The sequence below is a fragment of the Felis catus genome, chromosome C1 (genome assembly GCF_018350175.1).
Source record: "Felis catus isolate Fca126 chromosome C1, F.catus_Fca126_mat1.0, whole genome shotgun sequence".
NCBI lineage: Eukaryota > Metazoa > Chordata > Mammalia > Carnivora > Felidae > Felis > Felis catus.
In genome coordinates this window covers 152,752,700-152,768,490 of record NC_058375.1, presented here as the reverse complement: position 1 = coordinate 152,768,490, position 15,791 = coordinate 152,752,700, and the positions used below count along the sequence as shown (strand labels likewise).

General features: G+C 42.3%; 1 protein-coding gene across 4 annotated transcripts in view; it reads left to right on the top strand.

Annotated features, from left to right (window-relative positions):
* FIGN (fidgetin, microtubule severing factor) overlaps nt 1-15,539 on the top strand; it is a 130,318-nt gene extending 114,779 nt beyond the window's left edge. For all 4 annotated transcript variants that reach the window (XM_006935322.5, XM_003990813.6, XM_045033875.1 and 1 more), the window contains one exon: nt 12,025-15,539. In XM_006935322.5, the coding sequence (XP_006935384.1) occupies nt 12,033-14,279 (2,247 nt within the window). In that variant the 5' untranslated portion in view covers nt 12,025-12,032 and the 3' untranslated portion in view covers nt 14,280-15,539. The remainder of the gene's footprint in view (nt 1-12,024) is intronic.
* Nucleotides 15,540-15,791: the final 252 nt, after the last annotated feature.

Sequence of the window (15,791 nt, the reverse complement as noted above, 5' to 3'; positions counted from 1 at the left end):
AGCATTCTTTGTTTTTACAAATGGAAGAGCCAACGGCGCTAATGACTGGACTGTCATTCACACTGCACTTTTAACAACGTTCTGTTTATCTGGAAATTAGAGCATCCTAATTATAGGCGGTGCTCAGGTTTATTTCACCAGACCATAGAATGGGGCCTCGGTGGGGAGAACGGAGACATAGGGAGAATAGTGTTATGAGCCAGAGCTCTTCGTGGACCATGTTGATTGTATTCGAAAGCAGTTTATCTTCATACGTTGTCTTATATGGAAGAAACAACCCTAAACCTACCTAAACTCATTTCATATGTAGCTTTTTCCACTGCCTTCAGATCAAAGTTATTTTCTTCAGGCTGGACTAAATTATACACAGGTCCCTGGAGTGAAGGACACTGAATTAATGCACTATGTCACCCAGCCCTGACTATAGAATATTTTTATCAAAGTCCAAGACACTATTTTGCTATTGCATTAAAAATTAATGCCCAGATTGCCAAAAAGAGAAAAAAATGCATAAATAACCTAAACAAATTTTGTCTGAGCTTTGCACACTGTAGAGTCACCTTACGCAGAGTTTTTAAGAACGGTTGAAGAGTTGTATGCATATATGTAAGTAATATTCTACTTCTTTGTCTAATTACGAGAGAGCCCTCAGTCTTAAATAAGCAGTCTCAGTGGTCTATTTTGTTTTATGTAAACTGTCTTTTTAGAGTAAGGTTCCAGAGGATCACAGAAAAAGAGGATGAATACAAATTGCATCTTGCACAATGTCGTGGGGCTTGAGAGATTCTGAAATTTGTTTATGACCCATGTCAGCATGGTGTGTTGAGCAAAAGTGAATACAGTTCAGTTTAAATATAACTAAATTGAGCTCTGCATGTATATACTTGAAATAGAATACACATGTGCAAATAACTATTTAGAAATAGCCGTATGTGCGCATAATGATTAACATAACATTTTAGGATCGTGACCAAGGAAATTAACCAGCCGTGTCATAATTCAAGGTTGGTACCATGCTCTGTGTTAACTGAACGTGCAAATTTATTGTATATGGCACAATGGTAACTTGAGAATCAATTGAAATCACCTCAGACTTTTAGGACAATGGTAATGTTGCCTCGGCAGAGACCTTTGTAAAAATAAAGACTCAAAACACGTAGAAAATGCACAATACTTTTGGCGTGTGGCTTTCTCTTTCTGGATCGACCATACAGGCTGGCTACTATGAATCTAGCATGGGGCTTTCAGGTTGTGTTAACCCCGTTTATCCCCGCACGCTACACAGCTCACCTGTTATTTACACACATAAGAGGGTTGATACCGCAGAACAAGGGGAGTGCTCTGTTGTGACACAGAACATACATATTCATTAGCCCGGCAGTCCCTATGGACATATGTGGTATGTCCTGATGATCTTTGTATGACAAAAAGAACTGGGGGGAAGGGTAGATGGCTGTAATGGATTGAAAACGTATATGGGGAAAGGGAAGAGACAGCATGAGCGATGAAAGGCCATAAAGGAACATCTTTAAAGGTTAACTACAAAGCACTATTTGAGCTGGTTACAAATTGTCTAAAAACATTCACAGAGGTAGAATAAACAAAGTATTTGACTTAACATGGAAAAATCAGTCCTCTTGCCTAGTAACCCTCAAACTCTTTCCCTGGCAAGAGTTGATGACACCTGACACTAAATACTAAGATTCAGAGTATGAATCATGTGTATATTTTAAATTGCGTGTATATGCAGGCCCCCCGGGTGGCTCAGTCAGTTAAGCGTCCAACTTCGGCTCAGGTCATAATCTTGCAGATCGTGAGTTCAAGCCCCACATCGGGCTCTCTGCTGTCAGTGCAACGCACTGTCTCTGGTTTAGAACTTCTGTCCCTGTCTCTCTCAAAACAAACAAACAAACAAACAAACACAAAAAAACACTTAAATTGCATGTATATGCATAGTCTTGTGTTCTTGGGAATTACTTTTGGTAATACACTTTTAGGTTATACACAGACTTTTCGACACTGTTCCTTTACTTAGATTAGTACTCAAAAATTTTTACACAGAAACTTTTGTAAAACCCAGCCCTTGGGGCGGGGCGGGGAAGGGGAACCCAAATGAATGAACAAACAAAAAGTCTACATTTATAATTTTAAAATATATGGATTTGATGTGAGCATGATTATATGTTTATTTGAAAACTCGGACTTGAGTTTTGGAAATGTTAGGACCTCACAGGGAAAAAAAAATTAATTGAATTATGTTTATGATTTCCTGGGCTGCTTCAAGAGATAGGCTGTCCATCCTGATCATATATTGAATGTAAACTCAGTGAACTAAATGTGTCTTTCTTTCGTCAGGGTAAGTTGCTTTGCATAAGTGCTCATGCATTCATCCTCATAAGTGTAAGCCATCCTCTTATAAACATCTTATATGTTAAAAATGATGACCTATCAGACCAACACATAACAAGTTTCCTCCTCAGTATGAAATATTGGCAAAATAGTCATTTTTACATTTGGCCATATTTCGTTGCTATGAATAAAATGTAATATATTTTAGGGACACTGATTCAGATCATAAGCCACACACAAATTTAACTGAAGGGCAGGGTATATATCATTCTAGTCCCAGTCACGATGCCCATAACATTGAATATCAGTTCTTACTATGTCCCAAATGATGATACGTACAAGATCGGTTGCTTACGCAGATACCAGCCATGCAACGACTTTCCGTAAAGAAGTAAGAAGCGTAACTTTGGAGTAACTTAAACAGTATCTCAGCAGTTGTACTCATGACTGACTAATAGGGGAAGCTCTACAATTAAACGGAGCTTTGGTTTGTGGTATCAGAACCTATGGCATATTCAAAGGAGCATATTAGGAATGGTGGGGCTTGACATAGGGAAGACAGCGAGAAAAAGCATCAGACACATCAGAGCACAGGGGGAAACACTAAAATAAACGGCAACATGGAAACCAGCTTTTTAAGAAACCGTTATTCATTATTCTACACTGCTGTCCTAACGATACTGAATCAACAAGAAAAATATCCATTACTTTCCTTGTGTTTTGATTAAGGGGACAGGAATGCATATAATAAACAGTGTGTAAGAATTTTCTTTTCTAAATTTTTTTTTTCAACGTTTTTTATTTTTTTATTTTTGGGACAGAGAGAGACAGAGCATGAACGGGGGAGGGGCAGAGAGAGAGGGAGACACAGAATCGGAAACAGGCTCCAGGCTCCGAGCCATCAGCCCAGAGCCTGAAGAATTTTCTTTTCTAAAGATACTACTTGTTTGGGGGCCTGGGTGGCTCAGTCAGTCCAGCGGCTGACTCATGATTTCGGCTCAGGTCATGATCTTGCGAACCTGAGGTCAGGCTCCGCAACGGACTCCGTGCTGACAGCGGGGAGCCTGCTTGGGGTTCTCTCTCTCCCTCTCTGTCTGCCCCCCCTTGTTTTCTCTCTCTCTCTCTCTCTCTCTCTCTCTCTCTCTCAAAATAAATAACTAAACTTAAAAAAAATAAAGATACTACTTGTTGAAATTTTAGAACCGCATGCTTGCTAGTTTTCAAGAAAACGTACTTAAGTATAAAAGCTGAAGCTTGAAGCGTCAGAGTGAAGTCATAAATTTGGTTGTTTATGTGACCAATAGGCACCATAAAAATACCCGATGTTTTACTAGGGAGCGGGGCCACCATGACACAGGGGAGAGGGCATGCCATGTCCAAAGTGGGCAGCTGGGCCTCAGATTCAGCCAGGTAAGAATGAGATCTAGTGATACGTAAGATCATTCAGTTTGTCTTGAAATGATAGAAAATATGGAAATACAGATTCTTTTTAAAAAGTCCACTGACTTTTAAAACCCTGTGCTTGGGGGCGCCTGGGTGGCTCAGTCGGTTGAGCGGCCGACTTCGGCTCAGGTCATGATCTCGCGGTCCGTGAGTTCGAGCCCCGCGTCGGGTTCTGTGCTAACAGCTCGGAGCCTGGAGCCTGTTTCCGATTCTGTGTCTCCCTCTCTCTCTGACCCTCCCCTGTTCATGCTCTGTCTCTCTCTGTCTCAAAAATAAATAAACGTTAAAAAAAATTAAAAACAAAAACAAAAAAAAACCCTGTGCTTGGCCAAAGAAAAGACGGTTGCAGGCTGTATGCTGCCCCCAGGCAGTCAGGTGGCAGTGTCTCTACATTAGAGGTGAGGTATTGGAACTGTACTTACCAAGGACCATTTAGCCAGAAATGCGTCCGTGGTTGTTAGAAAGGATCACTTTATGCAAATATGGTGAAATGGGAGGAGGGGGTGATTTGCTTCAAAATGTATTATCATTCGGAGTCTTGAGGTGTGAAAGTGTGATTTAAGGAGAAAAAATCATTTGACAGTATTGCTGTGTAATTAGAACGTCTGATTTTGAGGCTGCAGGTTTTGAGATCATTTTTAACTTAGGATTAAAAACCCCTAAGTACTTTATTTCTTAGCCGTGGTCTCTACCATGTTGAGGAACATTTAAAATAAATAAAATACTAGGAAAACATTTGGAATTGAAAACATTTGAATTTCTGACACTGTTTTTGTAAGATCATGCTCTGTGTTTTGCTGAGTGTGAAAGAATTGCTATACCTTTCTTGTAGCCCACATTCCCACTGGAAAATTTCCTTTTCAGGAGCTGTCTTGAGGTTGAAGAAAAAGTGGTTTATAAATTCTAAGAGTGGTTTTACTTTTTTTCTGTCTAGTCAGTTTTGTTTTGTGTTTAATACACTTGTATTATTTTTCAAAACCAAAGAATAGTAAGAAATATTTGTATAGCAGTTCACAGCTGGAAAACATTTTCATGAATATTATTACTTTAGGTAATCTTATTAGCAATCCAGTAGGATATATGATACCATTACAGTTCACGTTTTATAGCTGAGAAAAGTGAGTTTGATGTGCTTAAGTGACTTCACCAAGATTAGTTCAATTAAGTGATGGTTTGAGCAAAGCCAGTGGTCTGGCTCTCACACTCAGGATGCTCACCCTTCCAACAAAATTCTACAACCTTCTTTATGTTTTCTTCAGTGCCTTTCTATGCCAACCATCCAGGCAATGCCTCCAAATAAATGCTGTGTTACGCAAAATAGTTTTCAACCCCACAGGGCACCATAGTAAGTGAAGTACCAAACTATAGCAGACACTGTCTGGATTGGGGAGTAGGTCACTTTTTAAAGTTTCCTTAATCTCTAAAATCAAAGAGAATTTAGAATGTGAAGTTACAAAGACAGAAAGCTGAAAAAGTTTCATTGTCTGAGAAACAGATCCCCTTGACTTAAATTCTTAGCATTGAACCACAGGCTTTATACACAGTGGGCCCTCAAGTTGTTGAGTAAATAAAATGAACAGTCCCTAAGGACTTCTGATTTTGGTGTCCTTGAAGATGAAACCAGATTAAACAGATTAAAGAGAACATACAGTTTCTGTGCTCCGCCTCTCACTTTCCCCCAGCTATTACTTTTAAATATGACATCACATTTTCAGACTGGAATTACCAGGAAACGGACTGAGGAAGATTCCAGATCATATGGGTTATACAGAGAATACCATGTACTGTTGTGTTGGCCTCTTGGCTTATGAGGGCGAGGCCACGAAAGGAGAATCCTGGTGGGCCTGCTCAAACATTTCATTTGGTCGTCGCTCCCCCTGAAGAATCATGATAAGGAGATCCTACATGGGGCCAGTTTTCAGTACCAGGACGTTAGTAGGTGCTCTCTCACGAAGCTTATCACTGCATACTATGCCCATATTTTTAGCCAATGAATTTGCTCCTCTCTTCCTGAAATTCGGAATGCTCTGTGTGTTAGTTCTGCTGTTGCTACCCAGGAGACGATGAATCTGTTGCATTATTAGGCAGAGGGGGCTGTAAACTGTTCTATTTGGGCTGACCCTTGGACAACTCAGGTGTCAAAAATCTGCTCATAACGTTTCATTCCCTGAAAACTGATAGCCTGCTGTTAACCAGAAGCCTTACCATCAACATAAACAGCCAGTGCAAACATATTTTGTATGTCATATGTATTATATACTGCATTCTTACGATAAAGTAAGCTAGAGAAAAGAAAATGCTATTGAGAAAATCATGGGGCTCCTGGGTGGCTCAGTCGGCTAAGTAACTTCTGCTCAGGTCATGATCTTGTGGTTCGTGAGTTCGAGCCCTGCATCAGGCTCTGCAGTGACAGTGCAGAACCTGCTTGAGATTCTCTTTCTTCCCCTCTCTCTTCCTGCCCCTCCCCCACTTGTGCGCAGGCACACACTCTCTCTCTCTCTCTCTCTCTCTCTCTCTCTCTCAAAATAAATGAACTTAAAAAAAAAGAAAATCATAAGAGAAAATACATCTACAGTATTGTCATGTACTTATCAAAAATATCTGCATGTAAGTGGACCCACATAATTCAAAGCTGTGTTGTTCAAGGATCAACTGTAGTTTGTTATATTTACCCCAGGAGTGATTGTTTTCTAAAGAGAACATGGATAAATGCGGTATTAAATCATTTTTCAAAATGTATTTAAATAAATAATAATGAAAAGTTCAGAGGTACCATAGCCCAAAGGGTTGTAACAGGTGTAGTGACGCCGGGCAGGCTCCTGTGCGCATGGTGCCGCAATCCTAGAGCAAGCAAGCCCTCCCTGCCTGCAGGTGTTTGCCTCAGGTCCCTGCCCTTAGGACTTCAGCCAGAATTACCTTTTGGGAACCTTGTAGAGAATGGCTCTTTTAGACCCGATGAACTGCTGAGCAGCATAGGTATGTTAGGTAGGGGTGGGGGTGGGGTAGTGAGGGCCTGAGGTGACTATTTCCAGGAATGTATGCTAAAAATAGATTCCAGGGGGGCGCCTGGGTGGCTCAGTCGGTTAAGCGTCCCACTTCAGCTCAGGTCATGATCTCGCGGTCTGTGAGTTCGAGCCCTGCGTCGGGCTCTGTGCTGACAGCTCGGAGCCTGGAGCCTGTTTCGGATTCTGTGTCTCCCTCTCTCTCTGACCCTCCCCCATTCATGTTCTGCCTCTCTCTGTCTCAAAAATAAATAGACGTTAAAAAATAAAAAAAAAATAGATTCCAGGGGCTTAGTCTTTTATTTCCGATTTCCTCCCATCCTGAAAGTTGTTTTTATATCCTGCGTTTTCTCTGCATAACCGTTTCCTTATCATTTTGAAGCTATGACAGAGCTTTGAAGGGTGTCGCACTTGTTTTGTCTCAACAGAGTTCAAGAACAAAATGGAGCGAGTAAAGCAGTGAGGCAGCACTGTTTAGCAATTAAGCCTAAGTTATAAAGCGGTCAGGAATGATAAGAATGGGAAATGTTATCCAAACTGTCCAGTGTTATGGGAAATACAGGCTTGTTCATTGATATATACAGAGATTCCTCTTATAACAATAAAATAACAAAACGCTCGGGCATTTTACAGTAGTATCAATCATTCTTGCGTAATACTTATGTTAAAGTATCTTAAAAGCAATTTTCTTTAAATTACATATTTTAAAAACAAACGCGTTGCCTCGTGAAACTTGCCAGCCGTGGTAAGAATTTTCTGATCCTTTCAAAAACAAAAGCTGATGTTTTGGAACAACTCGTCAATTGTGTTGAAGAACTATTCTTTTTTTTCTACTTTCCTTTGTTTTCTGAATTTTTATGGTACCTAGTTAATAAGCTATTTCTAAACAGCAGTGGAAGTTCTTCTTCTGGAGTCATGTTTCTAACAATGGTGAAATAGTATTGTTTCTGAGCTTTTTCTCTTCATGTTCCAAAGAGAAACCATCTGAAAGCTGTTTTTAAAGCCCATCTTATTATTTGGGTGCCAAGTTAAGTGACATACACGTGCTGCTTCCTACTCATGGACAACGGCAATACAATCAAATGGGGCATGCTTTTTTGTTCAAAGAACATTTGGCTCTACAGTTTGCTTCTATTTCACATCAGAAACATCACCGTCGATAAACAGAACAATAATAACAGCAACACAAACAGGCTGGGCTCGCCTTCCAATTATTATTAAAATTCAAGAAACTGATGAAAAAGTTCTTTGTGCTCCCAAGGCCAGGACAGTCTCCTGAACGCTGGCTTCTTCAGCTGCCACTAAGAACTAGCTCATGGTTAACTATGAACTTACACTTTCAGGTAATATTAATGATTTTAAAACACAGGGTAAGTACTCATGTTCCAAGGGATGTGATGTGAATGATTCTGATCCCTTAAGGTTATTTCATCAAAGCGCACTCTTGCCTTTTGCAGCCCTGTTAAGGTTACTGTCCTTTAGTATGCATCAATAGATAAACTTTCAATCATCTTGGAAAGCACATCCAAAAATAGCATGAGAATCAAAAGGCACTGGTATATCCGGTAATTGTCCCAAATAATTTTGATAGGATTTTTTTTAATTTTGGATGAAACCGAAACCTTAGGAAATGTATTCGTTTTGCTAGAGGTAAACTCTGCAGACGTATCCAGTTAAAATGACCAACCTACTTTCTTTCAACTTGATATTCCTTTCTTTTACAGTGATCATAACTTACTAAAATCATTTTTGCACATTTTGAATAAATGAATCATTTATAAGAAAAAAATGTAAGCCAATAAGGTGGAAGAATGCCCTTTTTTGTTTTTTAAATAATGATTCTAAATCTAGAGCATTTCATTGTTTTTAATGGGCTTTTATCATGTATGTTGACTAATGCCAACAATGGCTGAGCTCAGCTAACTGAAAGGAACCCATGCCTGACAGCGCACGTGCATGTGTGTGCATGTGCGTGTGTGTGTGTGTGATGTTGTGTTTGTGGTAAATTCCATTTCCCATGACTCCCAAAATATTTTCGGAGACCTCCTCTCAAGACATTTATTCACGTTTCTTCTGTATCAATCTAATCAAATTTCCACTCATGGCACATGTGCCTTCTTATTTTCTCAACTCTGTATTTGATAATCTCTTAAAGAAAAAACCCTAATAGAAATTCCCTGGAAATAATTTACAGGACTAATGAATTTGTAGGTCTTTTAGACAGTTCTACATTACAGTCACATTAATATTCTTTCCTTTTTTATAAGGCTTGAAGTAAATCCCATGACACTAGAAGAATTTAGATACTGATTACTTGCGATTGGTTCCTGGTGATTTGCTCTTAATAATTTCCAGTTGAATTTAATGAAAGTATGATTCCTGAAATACTGCTTCATTAAAATTGCATCTTTTCCCCTTTAAGTGTGGTCTCGGTCATTTCACCCATTCTGCGATGTGTTTTCCTGCCCCCCCCCCCCGCCCGTTAAAAAGAAATGATTGAGAAAGCAGACAATTAAGAATATCACTTCAGTCCCTCCTAGAACTCACCCCCAGAGTTTCTCCGACTGAAATGATGCAAGCTGTACTTCATCAGGATTTCACAATTTTTTTCCCCACTGATATTTTTTTTTCATAGAGTTTTAAACGAGAAACACAGGAAGATTTGGGAGGAGTAAGGGAAAGGAAAGTGAAGAAAGAATCTGTTGCATCTGCAGGAGAAGTAGAAGGTCTTTTGTATTTTTATTTAAAAAAAAAAGCGAGAGCTTGATTAAGTTATACCGTGCAGCATTCAGACTTAATTTAACTGAGATGGTGATTTGCAAATGAATATCTACATGGATCCTTTTTAAAAATCCAAATGCAAATGAGTACAACTGCAGTAAAATATATTTGCAAATGAATCCTGTTGCTTTATTCATTTATTGTGTAATTACTGCAATCCTTCCCACCTTGTTTTCAGTATTTCTTAATCATTAAGTCGGAAGCATGACAGCAGTGCCAGCCCTGGCATGATTCTCTTTGACTAAAACCTTGTAAATTAACACAATTAGCACAGCATCATCCTGCTAATTAACTTCCAGTGTCTGGTGCAGTGGTTTTGCAAACAAGGAAGAGGGAGTCAGAAGGGAATCAACATGCCATTCTGTTACCAAACTCTGTGCTGTGTTCAGTTTAGCTCAGCAAGTCAAAGCTGGCCATGTCAGAAGCCAGAGTCAGGGAATGAAGAGCTAAAGGGGTTGGAGAAGGAAGGCAGAAGGGGGTCGGAGCTGTCAAAATAGACTGCAGTAATTCAGAAGGGAGCTGATGCCACAGATGCTTCACTTAGACCAGGCCTCCTCTTTATCCAGGAATCTCTGCCAGAGGGCATAAGACAGTTCACAAAATTCACTTTGGGTAACACAAAGGAGATGAAGGAGGCCTACTTAATGTAGCTGGCCCAGAATAGGAAGTGTTGGAACCGAGCAGAGATTGGAATGGGGTGAGCCAGCCCTGGGAAACAAAACAGGGTTCTGGTGCTCTCCCGTAACCAAGTCTATGTGAATCCCCGAGGGTACGTTATAAATCCCTTTGGGTGCGGGTTCCCTAATCTGTGAAATAAGGTCATTTCTAAGGTCTCTTTAAACTGTGAAATTCAAGTGATTCTCTGATTCTGAGCAAATACTCTTGCTTTACAGTTTGCTACTTAAGTCACCTTGCTTCAGTTAGTAATCTAGCAGGTGATAGAATTACCCATAGCATCTCATTATCTGGCTGCACTCTTTGAGTTTATGCCACACACTGCTTCCCACAGAAATGTAGAGAGAATCCAGATTCTCTCCCTGTTCTCTATTCTTATAAGAAACAGGTCCCTTTCACCTGTTTCCTTCCTCCCTCCCTCCCTTCCTCTCCCTCCCTCCCCCTTCTCTCTCCACACACAAACACACATAATAGGTATATGCATAGATAGGTATATGTGCGTGGACATATATGTGTGTGTGTATATATATGCATATATATATATGTAGGATATATATATATATATATTTGTAGGTATTTGTACGTGTGTGTGGATATATATGTGCATATGTATCCTCCCCTCTTAGCACTGGGAGACTGTAAAGCAGAGGGAAGGATTATAGGAGAAGGAGGGAGAACGCCAGCTGGAAGACCGACAGACAAGTGATGCTTGTTTTTTTTTCCAGAGACTCAACAACAGAACTGAGAGGCAGAAAGGAGCCAGTTGTAATTCATACCGAGTTGTAGGCTTTGTGCGATGAAAGCGATGGAGCGCTGCCTGGGAGATTGCTTTGCTGCACTCCACGAAGCAGATTTGAAACTGTCGTGGAGCACTTTAGATGAGAGTTGGATTATGGAATGACCTGCTATGTCTGTGTCATATTGTTCTGCGCAGGGAGCATTATACTGTGCTAACTAGGTGTTCAGTGCCAAATAAGAGAGGGGTCCTAGATGTGATCTGTCAGCTGTGTCTCATTTTTATATTGGTTAAAATATAAAACAGAAACTCTGATGTCAAGAGACGGAACAGCTAGCTATTGCACATGCTTAATAGTATCACGTGCTAGATATTGAAAAGACATGCCTATTTCATTGTAAGAACCTGTGACTGAATTCTAATTTGACAGGAAGGTGTGTGTACATATAGGTGCGTTCCTGCGTGTGGGTAGCAAGTAACTTGATAGGCTTCACAGAAGCAGATTTGCTTGTTACTTAAAAGAAAAAAAAAAGGTCTTCTACAGAGTTCTTGTTTAAATTCAGTTTACTTTTTTACACAGGACTGAACTTCGGTCCATTTTATTTATTTTTATTTTTTTTTAATTTTTTTGAGACAGGGAGAGACAGAGCATGAACAGGGGAGGGTCAGAGAGAGGGAGACACAGAATCTGAAACAGGCTCCAGGCTCTGAGCTGTCAGCACAGAGCCCGACGCGGGGCTCGAACTCACGGACCGCGAGATCATGACCTGAGCCGAAGTCGGCTGCCCAACCGACTGAGCCACCCAGGCGCCCCAACTTCGGTCCGTTTTAAAGCGTACCTACGGTACGGATCGTAAGAGATACGATGAACTGTGAGAATTCTTTATAATGTCGATGTCGTTAGAGAGGAATAGGTAACGAAAGAAGTTGGGGGAAAGCTTTAACACTTCTGATGAGTATCTCCGTAAATTAACGTTTCTCCCCTCCTCGCCCTTTCCTCCCCAACCCCCCCCATCCCCCCAACCCCGCAACCCTCAGGCTTGAAGATGCAGTGGACGCCGGAGCATGCCCAGTGGCCAGAACAGCACTTTGACATCACCTCAACCACTCGGTCTCCTGCCCACAAAGTTGAAGCCTACCGAGGTCATTTGCAGCGCACCTATCAGTATGCCTGGGCAAACGATGACATATCTGCTCTGACTGCCTCCAACCTGCTAAAAAAGTACGCAGAGAAGTATTCTGGCATCCTAGAAGGCCCCGTGGACCGGCCCGTACTCAGCAACTACTCGGACGCGCCCTCGGGGCTGGTGAATGGGCGGAAGAATGAAAGCGAACCCTGGCAGCCTTCCTTGAATTCGGAAGCGGTCTATCCCATGAACTGTGTCCCGGATGTCATCACGGCCAGCAAAGCCGGAGTCAGTTCGGCCCTCCCTCCGGCAGATGTCTCTGCCAGCATAGGGAGCTCTCCTGGGGTGGCCAGCAACCTGACAGAACCTAGCTACTCGAGTAGTACCTGCGGAAGCCACACCGTGCCCAGCCTTCACGCAGGGCTCCCGTCTCAGGAATACGCCCCGGGATACAACGGCTCGTATTTGCATTCGACGTACAGCAGCCAGCCGGCGCCTGCCCTGCCCTCACCTCACCCCTCCCCTTTGCATAGCTCCGGGCTCCTGCAGCCCCCCCCGCCGCCCCCCCCGCCGCCCGCCCTGGTCCCGGGCTACAATGGGACCTCTAACCTCTCCAGTTACAGCTATCCCCCCGCCAGCTACCCGCCTCAGACTGCCGTGGGATCTGGGTACAGCCCCGGGGGCGCGCCGCCGCCTCCTTCAGCCTACCTGCCTTCAGGAATCCCTGCTCCGACCCCTCTGCCCCCCACCACTGTTCCTGGCTACACTTACCAGGGCCATGGTTTGACACCTATCGCCCCCGCGGCTCTGGCCAACAGTTCGGCGAGTTCTCTCAAAAGGAAAGCTTTCTATATGGCAGGGCAAGGAGAGATGGACTCCAGTTACGGAAATTACAGCTACGGCCAACAGAGATCTACCCAGAGCCCCATGTACAGAATGCCCGACAACAGCATTTCAAACTCGAATCGGGGGAATGGCTTTGACAGAAGTGCTGAAACATCATCCTTAGCATTTAAGCCAACGAAGCAGCTAATGTCCTCTGAACAGCAAAGGAAATTCAGCAGCCAGTCCAGTAGGGCTCTGACCCCTCCTTCCTATAGTACTGCTAAAAATTCCCTGGGATCGAGATCCAGCGAATCCTTTGGGAAGTACACGTCGCCGGTAATGAGTGAGCACGGGGACGAGCACAGGCAGCTCCTCTCTCACCCGATGCAAGGCCCTGGACTCCGTGCAGCTACCTCATCCAACCACTCTGTGGACGAGCAACTGAAGAATACCGACACGCACCTCATTGACCTGGTAACCAATGAGATTATCGCCCAAGGACCACCGGTGGACTGGAATGACATCGCTGGCCTCGACCTGGTAAAGGCCGTCATTAAAGAGGAGGTTTTATGGCCAGTGTTGAGGTCAGACGCGTTCAGTGGACTGACGGCCTCACCTCGGAGCATCCTTTTATTCGGGCCTCGGGGAACAGGCAAAACGTTACTGGGCAGATGCATAGCTAGCCAGCTGGGGGCCACGTTTTTCAAAATCGCTGGTTCTGGACTCGTTGCCAAGTGGTTAGGAGAAGCAGAAAAAATCATCCACGCGTCTTTTCTCGTGGCCAGGTGCCGCCAGCCCTCGGTGATTTTTGTCAGTGACATTGACATGCTTCTCTCCCCTCAAGTGAGTGAGGAACACAGTCCAGTCAATCGGATGAGAACGGAATTTCTGATGCAGCTGGACACTGTACTAACTTCAGCTGAGGACCAAATCGTAGTAATTTGTGCCACCAGTAAACCAGAAGAAATAGATGAATCTCTTCGGAGGTACTTCATGAAACGACTTTTAATCCCACTTCCTGACAGCACAGCGAGGCACCAGATAATAGTACAACTGCTCTCACAGCACAATTACTGTCTCAATGACAAGGAGTTTGCACTGCTCGTCCAGCGCACAGAAGGCTTTTCTGGACTAGACGTGGCTCATTTGTGTCAGGAAGCAGCGGTGGGCCCCCTCCACGCCATGCCAGCCACAGACCTTTCAGCCATCATGCCCAGCCAGTTGAGGCCCGTTACGTATCAAGACTTTGAAAATGCTTTCTGCAAGATTCAGCCTAGCATATCTCAAAAAGAGCTTGATATGTATGTTGAATGGAACAAAATGTTTGGTTGCAGTCAGTGATAACTTCTTTAAAAAAAAAAATGTAATGAATGTTGGCACACACACATAAAACCTGCTACATAGGGTATAGAGCCCCTTTCCAGTAGTGTTTAAATCGCAAAGGGTACTGGGGAAGATGACGATTGCGTTGCATCTTTAGCGTCAGGGTAGATTTGGAGGAAAAACGCATCAGATGAGAGCTGCTGATTTGAAAGCCCCAGATGACAGAAAGCATCTGTTGATGCTCAGTTCAGTTCAAGCCAGACAACACTCACCAAGGAGCAAGGTGCAAGTGTGTTGATTTCAGAAGGACGTGAACCTTGTGTGTTGATTCCATTCTGCTGTTCTCGAGATTTAGTTGCTGTCAAGTGCCTGGAGTGGTGCTTTATTTTTTGTTTGCCTCACAATTACATTGGTGGCATGTGCTAATATAAAGAGCTTTAACTTCAAACATTATTGGACTAAAGAGATGAACGGTTGTGTTACGACAGAAAACCAGATTTTTGCCATTTTAAGAGCAACAGTATTCCTCAATCCTGTCTGTTCTGCAGTATTAAGCTAAGAACAGTTAAAACAGGGTAACGGTAATCTGGACCTTAATTTCTGCAGTTCATTTCTTTTAATGTTCTTGTCTGCAAAAACTCAGGAAAGCGATTGTGATTTGTACAGTACCTCAAAGGAATGTGTTGAAAGCACTATGTACTGCTGAGAGTAATGGGATAGGCTTCGATGTTACTTTATATTAAAATGTATGTTTACCTCAACAATTGGAAGATAGCAAGGAAAATTACTTTGAATGTATCCAGAAACATACTGACGTGTGATACAACTGAATATTTACGACTTAAAGTAGAAATGGAAGGATTTTTTTTTAAAAAGATTCTTTTACTAATTATGGGGAATAAACCAGAGCAGAATAGTTCTTTATGTCAAAAACTGCAAGAGTTCTTCGTACATTGCTCCTTGATAATGAAGTGAAAATGTTCTTAAAAGGTACACTGGTTAACGGAAAGCTACTTACTCAGTTTATGTTAGTACCTAGAACACTCAGCCACAAGACCTGTTTAGGACCCTGGAAGTCACAGTACCTAAAAACTAGGACTGCCTTTTACTGCATAGGGTGGTGGTGATGTTGGTTTGCAAGTTCTCTCCTAAAACTGCTGGGAATGGTGTCATTCTATTCACTAATCTAGCTTATAGGCTTGTCGTGCTGTTTGATAGAATGCAGAAGATAGCAAGCAAAAACAAAGAAATAAATACAAAATCAACCAATCAACTTTATATATATGTGTGTGTGTGTGTGTGTATATATATATATATATATCCACAAAGAACATCTATATCCCCTCTCCTTTTTGACTCCTCTCTTCTCAGTGCAATTTTGCTTCTCATTTTGAAATCTTCTGGGCTATAGTGCTCCCACATTCATTTCTACCTCAGTTTTGTCACATTTCTCTTGGACAGTAAAGTAGAAAATTGGAAGTGGAGACACACACACACACACACACACACACGTGCGCACACGCATCTATA